The 17,093-nt window shown below is 41.3% G+C and overlaps 1 protein-coding gene across 2 annotated transcripts in view; it reads right to left on the minus strand.

Annotated features, from left to right (window-relative positions):
• Positions 1-557: 557 nt before the first annotated feature.
• Positions 558-17,093, minus strand: part of LOC306966293 (zinc finger E-box-binding homeobox 1-like) — an 81,413-nt gene continuing 64,877 nt past the window's right edge. For both annotated transcript variants that reach the window (XM_079561003.1, XM_079561004.1), the window contains exons 5-9: positions 8,780-8,891; positions 6,956-7,259; positions 4,139-5,867; positions 3,409-3,580; positions 558-1,521 (exon numbers count right to left, since the gene is read on the minus strand). In XM_079561003.1, the coding sequence (XP_079417129.1) occupies positions 833-1,521; positions 3,409-3,580; positions 4,139-5,867; positions 6,956-7,259; positions 8,780-8,891 (3,006 nt within the window). In that variant the 3' untranslated portion in view covers positions 558-832. The remainder of the gene's footprint in view (positions 1,522-3,408; positions 3,581-4,138; positions 5,868-6,955; positions 7,260-8,779; positions 8,892-17,093) is intronic.

A 17,093-nucleotide genomic window follows, 5' to 3' on the forward strand; every position in this document is an offset into this window, starting at 1 on the left:
GTCCATATGGATGTTTATTCACAGCAGATTGTTCAGTAGAAAAGAAAAAACAGCATTCGTAGCTATCGCTAGCTAGCGTTAGCATTAGCACGGTGCTAACATGTAGCATCATGTTAGCATTCTCTGTTATATATTTATGGACTGTTGAACCACGTTACTCCTCCCCATGTCTTTGTATCTTTACTTGGTAGAAAACTATATTCAGAATTTGTTAAAGTAGTTTTTGAATAATTAGTAATGAGTAAATGGGGAGTTCTGGTCATCGCTACGGCAACTCCATGAAACATATGACAAGGGTTTCATTGATGTTTTTGATTGGAACAACCAAATGGAATTTTGTGGATTTTTTTTTTAACATATCAGGGCAATTGGAAACACTGTTTTTCTGATTGCTTATTTAATAAAGTTTTCAAAAATGAATAGTTTTGATACTCTCCACAAAAATCCGATGAAATGACATAGTGAACCGGACATTGTTTAGATTTTCTTACGCAAAACTACAGCGTCATCAAAGACGTTTAAACACTGCTCGGATCCGACACATTGAGCTGCGTTCGTACCGTAATGCTTGGTGTAAACCTGCCTGGTAATAACAACCTGGTAATATTTCAGTAACAAGTCTAAAAACATCGGGTGAGCTTTAAAATCTTCTATAAACAATTTTTAACACTGATAATTCATATTTTTTCCACAAGTTTCAGGCACACCGGGGTTTTTTTACACAGTAGTGGACCGATAAACTCAGGCAACCGACCAACGAGCAACGCCGCGGCTTCGTAGCGTCTTTTCTCGCGTTTTGCGTCTTTAGATTTTTATTTTTTTTCCGTTTTCCTTATTTGGCTCGAACGGTCATGCGTCGCGACCTCTCCCTGAAGTCCATCCCGCCGCCGCCGCCGCCGCCGTCCTCCCACTCGTCGTCCGATCCTTCCCCGAGTTCCACCTCCATCTCCTCGCCGCTCTCCTCGCGCTCCTCGTACTCCTCGTACTGTTCGCCGTCCTGCCTGTCCTCGGCGTCGTCGATCTGCACGACCCGAATGTCCTCCACGCACATGGCCTCCTCCTCGTACTCCGCGTCCTCCTCCTCCTCCTCCTCGTACTCCGCCGCGTCCTCCTCCTCCTCCTCGTACTCCGCCGGCTCCTCCTCCTCCTCGTACGCCGGCTCCTCCTCCTCGTACTCCGCCGCCTCCCCGTACTCCTCCTCGTCCGACGGCGTTTCCTCCGGGCCCGGGCTGAACTCCAGCGCGGCGGCGGCGATGGCGGTCATGGGGGTGGTGGCCTCGGGGGGCGCGGGGGAGGAGGCGTTGGAGGCGGACGACGAGGCGTTGGAGGAGAAGGCGTTGCGTTTGCAGTAGGAGTAGCGGTGGTTCATGTGCTGCGAGTACGAGCCCGAGTGGGAGAAGCGCTTGCCGCACTTGTCGCACTGGTACGGCTTGATGCCCGTGTGCAGCCGCGCGTGCTCGATCAGGTGGTGCTTGTGTTTGAACGCCTTCTTGCAGACGAGGCATTCGTGGGGTCGCCGTCCTGGGGAACAGAGAGAGAGGACTCGAATCAAGCAGGAGGAGGGGTACTGCAGTTTATCACAATATATCTTTGCTATCTTTACAGACTAAATTATATTTTAATGTAATAATATCTGTGTTTACAAGAGACTAGATGCAAGTTGGTCATTTTATGCTCACTACTGCCACATCAGGTCTTAGGCGTAACTGCAGGTTCTATATTAAAGGGATATTTCAGGATTTTTTGACATAGGGCCTCATTTCCTAGTTATCCAGAGTGTTGCTGGTTCCCGGAGATATTTTTCTGTAATTCATGCAGTTCTTATATTTGAAGAGTTTCGTGGTGCTAGGCTAATGCAAGGCTAGCGCATTTCTATGGTATCAGCTAGCCTGCATTAAAAACAGTCTGACCCGCTCCACAGAGCACCTGAGGCAAATCACTTATAACACCAGACCAACCATATAAATGTGTTTCCATAGAGTAATTTTTGGAATATAACTGACCTTGCATCACATGAATGATCGCATTTTGAGGGACTATTTTCTAGCAGATCACTCCGCCGCTGCGTAGCTTATCCAAACACGAAGCTGATGCTGCTCAAATATAAGGTATTTTAAATGCAAAATGGTTAAAATTATTCTATGGACACAGACATTTATATGGTTAGTCTGGTGTTATAAGTGATTTGCCTCAGGTGCTCTGTGGAGCGGGTCAGACTGTTTTTAATGCAGGCTAGCTGATACCATAGAGATGCGCTAGCCTTGCATTAGCCTAGCGCCATGAAAACTTAAAAATATAAGCACCGCATGAATTACAAAAAAAAATATCTCCAGAAATCAGCAACACTCTGGATAACTAGGAAATGAGGCCCTATGTCAAAAATCCTGAAATATCCCTTTAAGCTCGTGCATGACGACACTTCAGACCTGAAGTAGCACCTTTGTGAGTGACAGTGCAGGATTTTAGAGGCAGTTGTGGTGAACAGGTCTGGGCTCATTCTACACATTAGGGGGAGAAAAATACTTTGTTTTAATATTTCTAAACTCCGTCTCGTGCCTTCAACAAAAGAGCCAGACATGTAAAATTCCTCTGGTAATCGCACTTCTCAAAATGTTTAATACAAATCCGGCCCTTCAACACAAAACCTCTGGCCCACAAGATGATTTTGAGAAATATTATTTAAGAAAAAAATAAAAGTATTCTAAAATGTGGGAAATACTGCAACAAAACATTGGCATTTGCTGAAAATGGTTCTTTACTTGGTGAGGCGCGGCCCATAAAAATCTGTTGTATCGCAATATGTATTATATCGAGCCCTCTGTATCGTGATATATATTGTATTGTATATATGTATGGTAAAAGTCCCAGCCCTAATGGTAACCACTATGCCTAGAGCAACATGCGTGATTCAAAAGCTGCTAAAAATATTGCCTTTAATATGAGCCAGAAAACCATATTAATACATTATTCTTTTTTTTTCATTTTGATGGGGAGGATCTCCAAGACCTCCACGTGTCCTTCACAGTAAAGTTATACAATTTCTAAGATTTCACAATAAATTGGTACCATTAACTAATTAATCATCGATCAACTTTCTAAAGTTTGCCTTGTTGTTTGCAGAGAACACTATTGTGGCTCTTAACTTCCTTCTTTTATTTTGAAATGACCTGAAGCGGCTCTTTGATGAGGAAGGTTGGAGACCTCTGTGCTCGGAAGAGGTGGAGCAGTAGAAACAGTAGTAATGGTAACTAAGAGCCTGATTAACTAAACATTTTCACATTTAGTTTGTGCTAAAGTGAAACAAAAAGCAGGAGCAGATGAGATTTTTGTCTCTCATAAACACAAAAAGGCCCTTACACTGTTAAACACGCAAAGAGAAATGATTATAAAGGAGTGTGTAGTTGGTACCTGTGTGCTCGTATTTGTGCCGCAGCAGGGAGCTGCCCTTCTGAAACACTTTGCAGCAGATGTCACAGGCGTAAATGCCCTGGTCCATCTTAATCTTCTTCTGATCGTTTCCCAGACTTCCTGCAGGGGGCGCCGTCTTCTGAGCGCTCACCAGACGCTCCTTCTTCTCCGCCTGACACAGGACATGCAGTTTGTTGAGACTTTGAGAGCCATTCATGTTTCATTATACTTGTGTGTAATGACAAAGCATTCTATTCTATTCTATTCATTAAAAGTTATTTCCAGTTAATCACTTTTTTAATAACGGCAAAGAGGGAAAATGGTTTTGGTTTAGAAAGAGACAAGAAGAAACTACATGGTTTCAGTGGAGCTAATATCTAAAAACCTTCTCTTTTAAAATTGACAATGAAGGTTTTAATGCACCTGTATTTTTCAAAATGTGTCTATTCAATAATTTTATTTTGCACGTCATTGTATTTCTGTTTTATTCTCATGTTTTCTAGGATTGTGTGAAAGTAGTAGTTTGTGATTACGGTGTAAAAATGCTACATATTTATTGAATAAGAATACGATTTTCATTATCAGGGCATTTCTCCAGCACCGTGAGCCTTATCTTGTCTAATGTTTCTCTATGAATATCGTTTCCTTTTACAAACAAAATGGCGTGTTGTAGCCACAGGTACTGGTCATATTTCCGCGTTATGCGCTCCGTCCCGTCCCGCACACTGACCTTGACGCCGTTGAGCACCACCCCTTTGCTGCTGGCGGCGGCGGGGGTGTAGGTGTAGGTGAGCTGCGGGATCAGGATGGTCCGCTGCTTGGTGGTGGGGTTGATGGCGCTCAGGCAGCCCACCGTGCCCTGCCCCGCGATGGCCACCAGCGTCGGGATCTGCGTGGCCGTCACGAAGTTGGAGTTCCCGCTCTGCGGCGTGGTGACGTACAGCGCCCGCGGCTCCAGCTGGTCCTTGTTGATGCACGCCAGGTTGAGCGGCGTGGTCTCCAGCCGCGTCAGGTTCTGCAGCACGTTTTGTTGCACGACAATGTTTGCCGGGATGGACGTCGTCGCCGTCGCCGTTGCCGTCTTCTCCGGTGACGCCGCCGCCGTTCCCTCCGGGGTTTTGGCCGGTTCGGGGGACGTGGATTTGGGCAGCGACAGGTCGAGGGGTTCGGCCTGGGAGTCGGGCGCGTCGGGGTCGTACGGCTCCGTTTTGATGACTACGTTTAAGTCTTTGGAAGTGCTTTGAGATTCTGTGTTTTCCTTTGAACTTTCCGATGGTTTTGAGTAATTGTGCAGTTCTAGATTGGCTTGAGAGTTTGACTTCTCCTGCGATTCTAAACTCTCTTGCGATTCGGACTCGGACTTCGATTCGGACTTCGATTCGGACTTCGATTCGGACTTCGATTCGGACTTCGATTCGGACTTCGATTCGGACTTCGATTCGGACATTTTCTCCAACAGTCTCGTCCTTTTCTGCGGCTTCGATTTTCTGGCCAAGTCCGACTCCTTATTCAGTTTCAAATTCACCGGCGAATCTCCTTTTGAACCTAAATCTTGCGTCTCCTCGCTCGGCTGCTCCTCCGTTTCCATTTCCTCGTCCTCCTCCTCCTCCTCGTCCGTCGTAAACTCCTCCGTGGAATCGAACTCCTCCTTCCTGCACATCTTCTCGAACCACTTCCTCACGACCTCCGCGGGGACCCTCACGCTCTCCGAGATCTTCCGCAGCTCGGACTCGCCCGGGCGCGCGCAGGAAGCGAACGCCTTCTTCAGCGCCGCCAGGACGTCCTCCGAGGGGCTGGGCTCGTGCAGCGTCACCCCGGCCTCGCTCAGCAGGTCGGCGAAGGACGGGTCCAGGGCGGCGCTGTCCACGGCCTCCCCGTTGGCGGCTTTGCGGTGCTGGAGCAGGTGCAGCGCCTCCAGGTGCTCGGGACACTCCTCGCACAGCCGGCACTCGTTCCCTTTGGGCATTTCCGCCACAGACTCCGTTTTGCTGATCACGATCCCCAAATCGTCCGAGATGGGCACGCCGTCGGGCTCCTCCTCCTTCACCACTTTGGAGATGCTCAAGTCGGTCGGGGCGTCCTGGACCTCGCCGGCGCACGACTGCTCCGTCCTGCTGGGGATGGGCGCCGCTGCGATGATGGGGACGCCCGCCGAGGCCACGGCCGCCCCGTTCTTCACCAGGAGGGGCTGCGAGTTGGCGGTGGTGGCGGCGGCCGGGCTCAGGCTGTAGTTGATGATGATCTTCGTGGTCCCGTCGTGGTCCACGAACGCCGGGAGGCTGATGATCTGCTGCTGCGGCTGCTGGACCACGAAGCCCTGCTTGCCCTGAGCGCCGGACGTCAAGACTTTGCCGAAGACGTTCTGCAAGCCGCTAATGTTGATCCCGATGGGCGACATCAGGCCCATTGTCGGGACCACCATGGCCACGCCTTGGGGGAGGGTTGTCCCTGCGGCCGACCTGAAGAAGAAGAAGAAAGTTTATTTATATATTTTAACACAAATGGAACACACAGCCCAACCATCATAAAAGGAGAAGTCATTGATTCTGTTTCTGAGCACAAGTATCTGGGTGTGATCCTAGATGACAAATTAAAGTGGGACAAAAATACAGATCACTAAAAAGGGTCAACAGAGACTATGTTTTATAAAGAAACTGGTGTCCTTTCAGGTGGATAAACCATGTTGAAAATGTTCTACAGTGCTTTTGTGGAGAGAGTTCTGACTTTCTGGATCATCTGTTGGTTTCGGAGCCATGACTGAGGCACGAAAGAACTCCCTTAGGAAAATATGTACAGTCGCAGCAAAATCCTAGGTGTTCCTCTGAAGGGTCTGCAGGACATTTTGCACAGATTCAATGTTTCTCCACAGATTTATTTGGGAAATTGTAGAGATTTGTGCAAAATGCATTTTTCTTACATTGTTTCAATGTAAGAAAAATGCATTAAACATTAACCTCTTCCCACCCGTCTAAACCAAATGCATTCTGTCCTCTTTGGCTGTTATATAGGCCCGTGTAATGCCTCATCTCCCTTTTTAGGTTATTTATTTTTTCTTTTCTTTTTTTCCATTTATGCCACATTTTTGTTGAATTTTTGTCACTTTTTGGTTGAATTTTTGTCACTTTTTGGTTGAATTTTTGTCACTTTTTGGTTGAATTTTTGTCACTTTTTGGTTGAATTTTTGTCACATTTTTGTTGAATTTTTATCACATTTTTGTTGAATTTTTGTCACTTTTTGGTTGAGTTTTTGTCACATTTTTGTAGAGTTTTTGTCACATTTTGTTGAATTTTTGTCACATTTTTCTTGAATTTTTGTCACATTTTTGTTGCGTTTACATCCTTGTTTTCTCATTTTTTGTAGCTGTTTTGGTGCTTTTTTCCCAAGAAGCTTTTTGATTAGGGTAAAGCCAAACTGGAGAAAATGGGATCCGTTCAGGTGGGAGTTAAGAGGTTAAACAAAAGAAATCTTGCAAAACACTCATTCCTCATTATTATGTCAGTAACTTACAGCAAAGGTTTCAGTGAGTGAAAGTGAACACAAACTGACCTGTTGACGCCGTTGACCGGGGCGACGAGGGTGGGCTTGATGTCCTCCTCCACGGGCTCGGTCTTGATCTGCGTGAGCGGGATCTGCTCCTGGAGAGGTTTGCTGTCCATCTTGGCTTCCTTCCTGGCGGCGGCGAGGGCGAGCGCGGCGGACATGGAGGCGACCTGCTGCGGCTTCAGCGGCGGGTGGTTGAGGCCATTGGGGAAGTGGGCGGCCGCGCACTTTTTGCTGGTGATGTGGGAGCTGTACGAGCCGGAGTGAGAGAAGCGCTTATGGCAGTTGGCGCATTCGTACGGTTTCTCGCCTGGAAGAGGAAAAGACAGTCTGTTAAATCGGGGCTAAAACGGAAAAAAAGTACTTACATCCTACACCAAAAACACTGCAGGTGAATAAGGGAAAAAAGTTTATTTAGCCGTAGTGGGTTAACCTCTTAACACCCGCCTAAACCAAATGCATTCTGTCCTCTTTGGCCATTATATAGGCCTGTGTAACACCTCATTTGAAAGCTAAGACCCACAAAACTGATCTTTTTCCTCGCGTTGTGTCACCTTTTGTATGTTTTTTTTCTTTTCTTTCTTTTTTCCATTTTTGTCACATTTTTGTTGAATTTTTGTCATTTTTTGTTGAATTTTTGTCACATTTTGTTGATTTTTGTTGAATTTTTGTCACATTTGTTTCACATTTTTGTTGCGTTTACATCCTTCTTTTCTTCTCATTTTTTGTGGCTATTTTGTGGCTTTTTTCCCAAGAAGCTTTTTGATTAGGGTAAAGCCAAATTGGAGAAAATGGGATCCGTTGAGGTGGGAGTTAAGAGGTTAAAGGTATCGGAATAAATGTATTTCCATATATATTGAAAAAGGGCACTTTATGCATAAATATGGATAATGTGTGCTAAGATTATCAGCAACAAAATATAAAAAATGAATAGAGCCAGATTTAAATGTACGGTTTAGTTTATAAATTAAGAGAAAAAATCTGAAAAAATCCAATTGACTCTGTGCATAACTTCAAATCAAAACAACGCCGAAGAAATGGCTTCCTGTTTCGATCCAGCACGCCATAATAAAAGCACCATCTTATTCATTAGTTCAACTTTCTTTCTGCCGACCTATTAACAGACATGACACTTAAAATGTGTGTATTTAATTGACTCTGTGCATAACTTTAAATCATAGCAACATCCGCCCAAGAAGTGACTTCCTGTTTCGATCCAGCACGCCAAAATAAAAGCACACAGCTCGTCTCATTGATTAGTTCAGCAGGGACTCAATTAAATACACATGTTTTAAGTGTTGTGTTAATAGTTGGACAGAAAGAAAGTTGAACTAATGAACTGCTAAGCTAATGAATAAGATGGTGCTTTTATTTTGGCGTGTTGGAGCGAAACAGGAAGTCACGTCTTAATAGCTTAATAAATTAGGCTAGGAATTTGAAATAAAAAAAAAACCTCTGGGGGCCTAGAAAGTTGCATAGTGCACCTTTAAGGTTAGCAAAACAAGCCAATTTCAATTTGTTTACAGTGGATTTTCACATTTAAATGATTTACTGTATTTTTTTTCTTCTAGTGGTAAAAATTCTACATTAATTACCCGACAATAATGGACACAAACTTAAATTTTCAAAGCTTCTGAAAAAATATGAAAAATGAAAACCAGACTTTAAACAAAGACTCATGGTGCTGTTTTTGAACATGCATAGAGTTCAGGCCTGTGGTAAATTCCACTCATTGCTCCGATACCGACAGGTGCAGCCTCTACAGACTGTAACCTGTGTGTTCTGTCCCGGGTTAATGTTTAAAAGTGTGACAGTCGGCGGGACACTGACCGCTGTGAATGCGCAGGTGCTCCTTCAGGTGGTGCTTGTATTTGAACGCTTTGGTGCAGACGTTACACTTGAACTTCCGCGTGGCAGATCCTCCCGAGCTTTGTCTCTGTGGCTGAGGAGGAGACGACAGAGACGGGACAAGAGTTAAGATCAAGAGAAGATGCAAAAAAGGCTGTATTTTGGCTCTTAAGAGTCAAATGAGTTCAGGAAATTCCACAGTTACCATGGAGATCCGCCATCTTTGCAGCTGTTAGCATACATTTCATTTGACTAACATTAGTTAAAAACAGTTTTGACCATTTTTGTGATGTTCATAGTTTCATTTCTTTATTGGACACTGACAGGAAGTGACATACAAGAAGGTAAAGAATGTTTTGGCTGTTGCCGTGCCGACCGATCTATGACGCGTGGCCTCACAATTTTTCACTCTTTTTAGCCATTCTGGTGAAATATAAACTTATTTATCACATGTAAGGTCAGGTCTAAATCTGGTCCATAAGGATGTTTATTCACAGCAGATTGTTCAGTAGAATTGAAAAAACAGCTAGTGCTAGCAAGTCGTTAGCATAAGCACAATGCAAACATATAGCATCATGTTAGCATTCTCCGGTTTTTATGTATTTATGGGCTGTTTATGTCACTTCCCATCAGCAGCCTAAAAATTCTAATATAAACAACTTTTATGCCCAATGTTTCTACATTAAAATCACCGCTTCACTGAAATAAAAATGATAATTATGCAACTGATGCTATCCACCTAAAAAAGAATGAGAATTGTATCTAGATTTATTTGAAAATATTGTCAACATGAGTGCATCAAAACCTGTGGTCCAAAACACATTCAATGACACGTTAACAAATAATAATAATGATTAAAAAAAAACTTTACTTAACAAAGCAAACTTGCCGACCATGATGTACAAATATTTGAAGACAGACCGGTCAAAACTTACATAACCTTCCTTTAACTTCACGGCTTCTTCTATATCTCTACCTACACATGCGAGTCTGTTCCTTTAGTTTTTAGTTCTTGCTTTCCCTCGTGTCGTCACCAAAGCCAGGACTCTTGCTCAAGACTGGGTGAACATTAAACCGAGAGGATCACATGGCTCCGGTGACGACCCGATTATACTCACAAATCCACCGGCCTTTTTCCACGCGGCGCATTTTCGAGGCTCGTTTGGGACCGAACGACCCGCATAGACGTGCTAATTCACTCTGCTGCACTTCTGTATGCGAGTACAGGCGATTAGCACGAGGCTCAAAGGACCTGATGAAGTGCTGATGGTTCAGGGTTTCAAAGAGGAGCTGCCAGACTGGGGGGTAAAGGCCTAATATACAATACATGGATTCAAAAAGTCACTTCAATCTTGTTTCTAATGTGTTAAAAGTCTGTTAATGATCAGTGCAGGTAATAATATAATAATGCAAGAGTAAAAAGTGTCATTTCTAATCCCAACTTGTCCTGATTTTTAGATAATGGGGAGAAATTTAAATTATGAGGCATGTGGTCTACTACAGGGTTCATTAACCTGTTTAGCCCCGCCTTAAAAGAGCACATTTTCTGCAAAGAGCAAGAAAAATGAGAGGAAATGAGGATGAAAATACAAGTGTGGCAAAAATGTGCCGAAAATGTGTGACGAAAACGTAACAAAAGAGAAACAGAAAAGTGACAAAACATGATAAATTGTGGCAAAAATGAGACGAAAAAAAATGACGAAAATGTGATGGAAAAAGTGACAAAAAGTGAAAAAAAAAGACAAAAATTTGACAAAAAATGACAAAAAATGTGACACAAAAAATGACAAAAAAGTGACAAAAAATTACAAAAATGAGACAAAAAAATGACAAAAAATGACAAAGAACATTTACAAAAATGTGACAAAAAAATGACAAAAAAGTGACAAAAAATAACAAAAATGTGAAAAAAAATAACAAAAAATTACCAAAAATGTGACGAAAAATGACAAAAAAGTGAAGAAAAAACAAGAAAAAAGGCTATGAAAATGTGGCAAAAATGTGACAAAAATGTGTGACGAAAACGTAACAAAAGAGAAACAGAAAAGTGACAAAACATGATAAATTGTGACAAAAATGTGACGAAAATGTGATGGAAAAAATGACAAAGAAAATTTACAAAAATGTGACACAAAAAATGACCAAAAATTTTTACTAAAAAGTGATGAAAAAATGACAAAAAAATGACAAAAAAGTGTCAAAAAAAACAAGAACAAAAAGGCAATGAAAATGTAGCAAAAATGTGACAAAAGTTCAACTAAAAAGCAAAAATTAAGTGATGAAAAACATTTGTTTAGATGAGTTCTGTAGGCCTTAGCTTCCAAATGAGGCCTAATAGGCTTTAAGCTTTTAGTTTTCGGTAAAGCTGAACTGGAGAAAACACACTTGGTTAAGGCGAAATGCGGCAACTGAATAGGGAAAAAACTGTTATTTAGAGACATTGCTTTGAAACTTTAGTTGTAGATCACTGACATAAATATAAGGAAAAAATGTATTGCAAGTTTTTGAAATTGCTAAAAAGTTTCGCCTTGTTTTTTGGGATTCACAGCTCAATAAATCAGGTTTAGGAAATAGATTAAAAAAAATCCCTTTAGAAAAACCTTCACAATCTTGTTCAATCTAACACATGTACATTTGGAGCTTCTTAAAGTGCAGATTTTGTCTCCACAGTGAGAGAAAATAGGCCTTGAAGTAACACCTCCTCATGTAGATCTATGTGAAAACTGCAAACTGGCTCAAGACGTTAAAAACTGACAGAATAAAGCTTTGCCTGCAGAAAATCTTTACCCTTTTTTGCAACACAATCAGCCTTTTAGCAAAACAAGCCCTGCCTTGCTGTGAGGGTAGTGGAGCAGTAGCAGCAAAGGAAAGCACAGGGCAGTGAAATCATACCGATCTTTACCCTTTGGCGTTGATTCCACGTGAAAACGAGGTCAGCAAAGAATCACCAGTGTCCAGAAAGTCAACAGAGTCCCAGGAAACGGCAGCAGCTGCAGGCATGTGTGCACAAACCAGTCTGAGGCGGTTCAGAGGAGACAGAGGGAGGACAGGTGAGCGGGGGTGGGCGGGCTCTGTCATGTGATCACACCTGACAGACACGCCCCCTCCTCGCTCGCTCGCTCGCTCACTCCTCCCTCCCTCACTCTCTCTCTCTCTGCTGTGGCTCTTCAGGATTTATGCTCTAGCTTTAGGGGAGACACTGCAGCAGGACTCCAGTTTGTTTAAAGTTGTGTCTGATCTTCACAATGAGGTGTTTAACCTCTTAACCCCCACCTGAACCAGCACTTTTTTTCCCCCTCCAGTTTGGCTTTACCCAAATCTAACAGCTTCAGTCGAAAAAGAGTCAAAATAGCAATGAAAACGCAGATGAAAATGCAACAAGAAAGTGGGAAAAAAGTGGGAAAACAATGTCACAAAAGAGCAACAAAAACATGCCCAAAAAGCAACAATAATACAATATAAAAGTGATTAAAGAGCGACAAAAAAGTGGCAAAAAGTGGCAAAGATTTGACGAAAACGCAACAAAAAAGCAAAGAAAAAAAAAACACAGAAAGGGCGGCAAAAATGTTACAAAATTATGATGAAAAAATGACAAAAATGTGACGGAAAAGTGATGAAGAAATGACAAAAATACACTGAAAAATGCACCGCAAAATGACAGGAAAAATGACAAAAATATGACGAAAAAATGACCAAAAAGTGACGAAAAAATAACAAAAATGTGATGAAAAAATGAAAAAAATAAGTGATGAAAAATGACAAAAAAGTGTTAAAAAAATTACTAAAAAGTGATGAAAAAATGACAAAAAAGTGACGAAAAAATAACAAAAATGTGAAGAAAAAATGACCAAAAAAATTATGAAAAAAATGACAAAAATGTGATAAAAATGTGATGAAAAAATGACGAAAAAAATTATGAAAAAATGACAAAAATGTGACGAAAATGTGATGAAAAAATGACAAAAAATGTCTGAAAAAATTAATAAAATATGCCGAAAAAATGACAAAAAAGTGACGAGTTTTGAAGGCCTTTGGTTTCACATGAGGCATTACACATTACAAGCTTTTAGATTTGGGTAGTTCCAAACAATGTCCTCAGTTAAAGTCGGGGGTAAGAGACATCGCACTGATTTAGCAGCTTCCCATAGACTTACATGCGACATTGTAACTAAAGGCATTGTCCTCACATGTGAAGAAAGAAAGTTAAAATTTGAAAGCTAAGACTTACAAAAGTGATCATAACTTTTATTACATGTTGTCGCCGAGTTTTTGTCACGTTTTTGTCAATGTTTGTAGCTTTATCATTGCTTTTTTTGGTCCTGTTTTTTTTAATTTATTTTGTGGTTGCTTTTCCAACATGTTTTTTTTGTTGCTCTTTTGTAGCTTTTTGTCACATTTTCATCACTTTTTTGTCACTTTTTGTTGCATTTTTATCCTCAATGCAGTTCAGGCAGCAGATAAGAGGCAAATAAGATTGTGAAGGTTTTATTTATTTCCTTCTTATTCAAACAGATATATCCCAAATCCACCCAGAGTAAATCTTTCTTTCTGAACAAAATAAAAGCCCACATTTAAACCCGGCTCCGTCCATTCTGATTTGGCCGTCTAAAATAAAGGCCATTTTCACGCTCCAAGTGCCTCATATCCATGCCTGTAATCTGCATTCTCTCCCATTCACCTGCAGAGTCTCGCCTTAAGTGTCGCTTTGCATCTGAACGGAGGGATTTCGAGGATTTTTGGGGGGGGTGAGGTAACTGCAGGTCGAGTGGGAGGGGCCAGGTGAGTGGAAAAGTACTGCCTCGTGCCGCTCAGGTGAGAGCGGAGGAGGGGCGGCGCAGGAGGGAGCCCATTGGCCGACGGCGGGACAGGTAGGAGACGGGGGAGGGGTCCAGCCGGGGCGGGGGTGGGGGGGGGGGTGTCTAGAGTTACAGGTGAAGCGCGGCGCCCTGTGGACTTTATCTTATCACGAGAGGCATTTGGTTAAAAAGAAACAGGAACTGAAGAATTTTAAGAAGAGCTAAAATGACTTGAAGCGTGACCTGATTTATCGCCTTTTGTTTGCTTGTTTAAAGTTTTGTCTGATCTTCACAATAAGGTGTTTAACCTCTTAACCCCCACCTGAACAGAGCACTTTTTTCTCTAAAGCTTCTGACAAGAAAAGCGTCAAAATAGCAACGAAAACGCAGATGAAAATGCAACAAAAATGTGACAAAACAGTGGGAAAACAAAGTCACAAAAGAGCAACAAAAACATGACCAAAAAGCAACAATAATACAATATAAAAGTGGCAAAAACTTGACGAAAACACAACAAAGAGCAAAGAAAAAGGCGACAAAAAACAAAAGAAAAAGGTGACAAAAAAGTGATGGAAAAATGTGACGAAAAAGCGATGAAAAAATGACAAAAATGTGACGAAAAATGAAGGAAAAAATGACACAAAATTGATGAAAAAATGACTAAAACATGACGAAAACATGACAAAAATATGACGAAAAAATGAGAAAAATGTGACGAAAAAGTGATAAAAAAATGTACAAAAATATGACGAAAAAAATTACAAAAATGTGACAAAAAAGTGGGAAAACAAAGTCACAAAAGAGCAACAAAAACACAATATAAAAGTGGCAAAAACTTGACGAAAACACAACAAAAAGCAAAGAAAAAAGTGACAAAACAGTGAAGGAAAATGTGACGAAAAAGCGATGAAAAAATGACAAAAATGTGACGAAAAATGAAGGAAAAAATGACACAAAATTGATGAAAAAATGACAAAAATATGACGAGAAAATGACAAAAATGTGACGAAAAAGTGATAAAAAAAAAGACCAAAATGTGCTGAAAAAATGATTTAAAAAAATGACAAAAATGATTTATCGCCTTTTGTTCATGGGACAGTTTGCTTTGAAAACTCAGAATAAAAACACATAGAGTCGTTGAAATGTTATGATATTGTGTATTATTATTGTTCAGGCACAAGTAGCAGCAGTAGTAGAAGTAGAAGAAGAAGAACAGGGTTCATACAAGGCATCAGGGGAAATCTAATGCTTTAAATGGCTTCACCTCACACTCCCTGGACACTCCCTCCTTCTGTTTCCTTCAGGCAGAAGATACACGTCCATTAAGAGCAGGACAAACAGCTTTTGAAACAAAAGGCATAATGTGGCGCGTGTGACATTTAAAATGTTATATCGGCTTTATTGTTAGTCAACACTACGAAAATAAACATCAAGCACGAGTTACCTATGACTGAGAAAGATCTGAATTAGCAGAAAACACTACTTTCTGTTTATTCGTTGTATTTAAATACTCTCTTTGTTCATTTTTGTTTATGTTTGACTGCAGTGATTTCCAAACTGGGGTCCTACAGGCCAAAGTGTCTCTGCAAAGAAGTAAAATATAGACTTTTGTCATGTTTTTGTTCAATTTGACCACTTTAAATTGAGTTTGTATGATTTTATATGGTGTAAAGCAGGGACTGAGGGGCCAAAAATGTAAACCCAGTGCTGGTCGGGGGCCACAACAGACAAAGCCTTTTTATTAAGTCAATTATGATTTAGAAACGTTTTATTGTTTGATATAATATACCTTAAAGGGACTATACAGAGTTAAAAAATATTAAAATGATGTATTTTCCTCCCCCTACATGTTCCAGCCATGTCCTAATGTGTAGAATGAGCTCAGACCTGTTCACCACAACTGCCTCTAAAATCCTGCACTGGTGCAGTTACATGTATGACCTGAGGTGGCAGTAGTGAGCATAAAATGGCTAACTTGCATCTAGCCCCTTTAAAACAGACTGTACATTATTGTTAATGTACTGCACATTTTTAAGCTTCCAGAAGTTTCCAATCATTTGCTGAGCTTCTACACTACAAAAAGTAAATATCAAGCATTGGCTTAAATTACTTGAATTGAGGAAATGTATCTTGTTTTGAGTGGTTGTCTCTCATTTAGACACTTTTCCTGATCGGACCAAGTTTACTTTGCTTGTTTGAGGACATTTAAGACCAGTTCTAGGGTAAATCTCGCATGAAATAAGAAAGTAAAATTGCTAATGAGATAAGACCAATTTTCTTACCCCATTGGCAAAGAAAATGACCTGAAATAAGGACGAAATGTATCGAAACGAGTCAGAAACATCTCAGAACAAGTGAAATAATCGAGGACAAATGCCCAACAACTTCTTAACTAGTCAAAACAACTAAAATTTGGATTATTATGCTCAAATTGAGATGTTTATACTGATCTAGTTAAATACTTTTGAAACTACAGACTTAGAACTTTAGGGTTTTTGTAGTTAATCTCATTATAGTTCAGGTAAATGGGTTCAGGGCATCAGTGAATGATCTTTCAGGAGTCAGGTCCAATTGTGTCTATTTAGAAAGAAATGCAAAATGTACAAATTATTCTTATTTACATTTTAATGTAGTGTAGAAAGGCCCAACCAGGGACTGGAGCTGATAATGAGCCCGAGCAAAAAGCTTCAGCTTCAAACTTGTTTTGCACTGTGTAATTACCGTGACATATAAATACATACGTCAATGAATGTGTCGACTTGGACGCTCTCCAAATGCCATGTGACAGACTCTGGTGTGTCTGAGATCAGCTCAGTGAGATTCACCTCATGGAAATAATGTGGAGTCACTGACCTCAGGCCTTTTTGTGACCGACACTTAGAGAACTGATGTGGTTTATATTTTCAGTGCTGAAGACATTTCCATATTCTCTATTTTTAATGTAACTATGGATCATGTGTTCGCACATAAAGACAAAGACATAATAATGTAGCTCTGAGAGAAAAGGCTCCTCACTTTACTGTTGTGACGCTTTTAAACACTAATACAATGTGTTCGCTTTGAAAAGTCATAAAGGTTATTCTGCTGCTGTAACTTTTCCAGCTCATGTTTAGCTGAACAACTGAAGTTTCTCCCTCGCGTTCTGACGTCTCCACCTGTTTCAGAAGCTCCTCTCTCTCAGTCACTGCTTTTAGTTTCTCTGGTGGAAAAAGTTGATAAGTCGTCGCATCTCCTTCCCCTGTCTGATGCTGTCATTCTCGCGTCCGCAGTGGCATTGGCGCTACCGTGTGGTGCATCATGGGAAATGTAGTTCTAACCTGTTTAATGCAATTTACCGGTGGACCGCAAATAATATCAATAAGAAATCATCTCGCGGGCCGCAAAAAATTACCCCCTGGACCACATTTGGACCCCGGGCCGAGTATCTGAGACGCCTGATGCAAAGGCTGTAAAATATAACTTCTTCTGAAGATAGTGAGTAGTTTATTATTGGGGGGATC

This window comes from Gobius niger (genome assembly GCF_951799975.1).
Source record: "Gobius niger genome assembly, chromosome: 8".
Taxonomy (NCBI): Eukaryota; Metazoa; Chordata; class Actinopteri; order Gobiiformes; family Gobiidae; genus Gobius; species Gobius niger.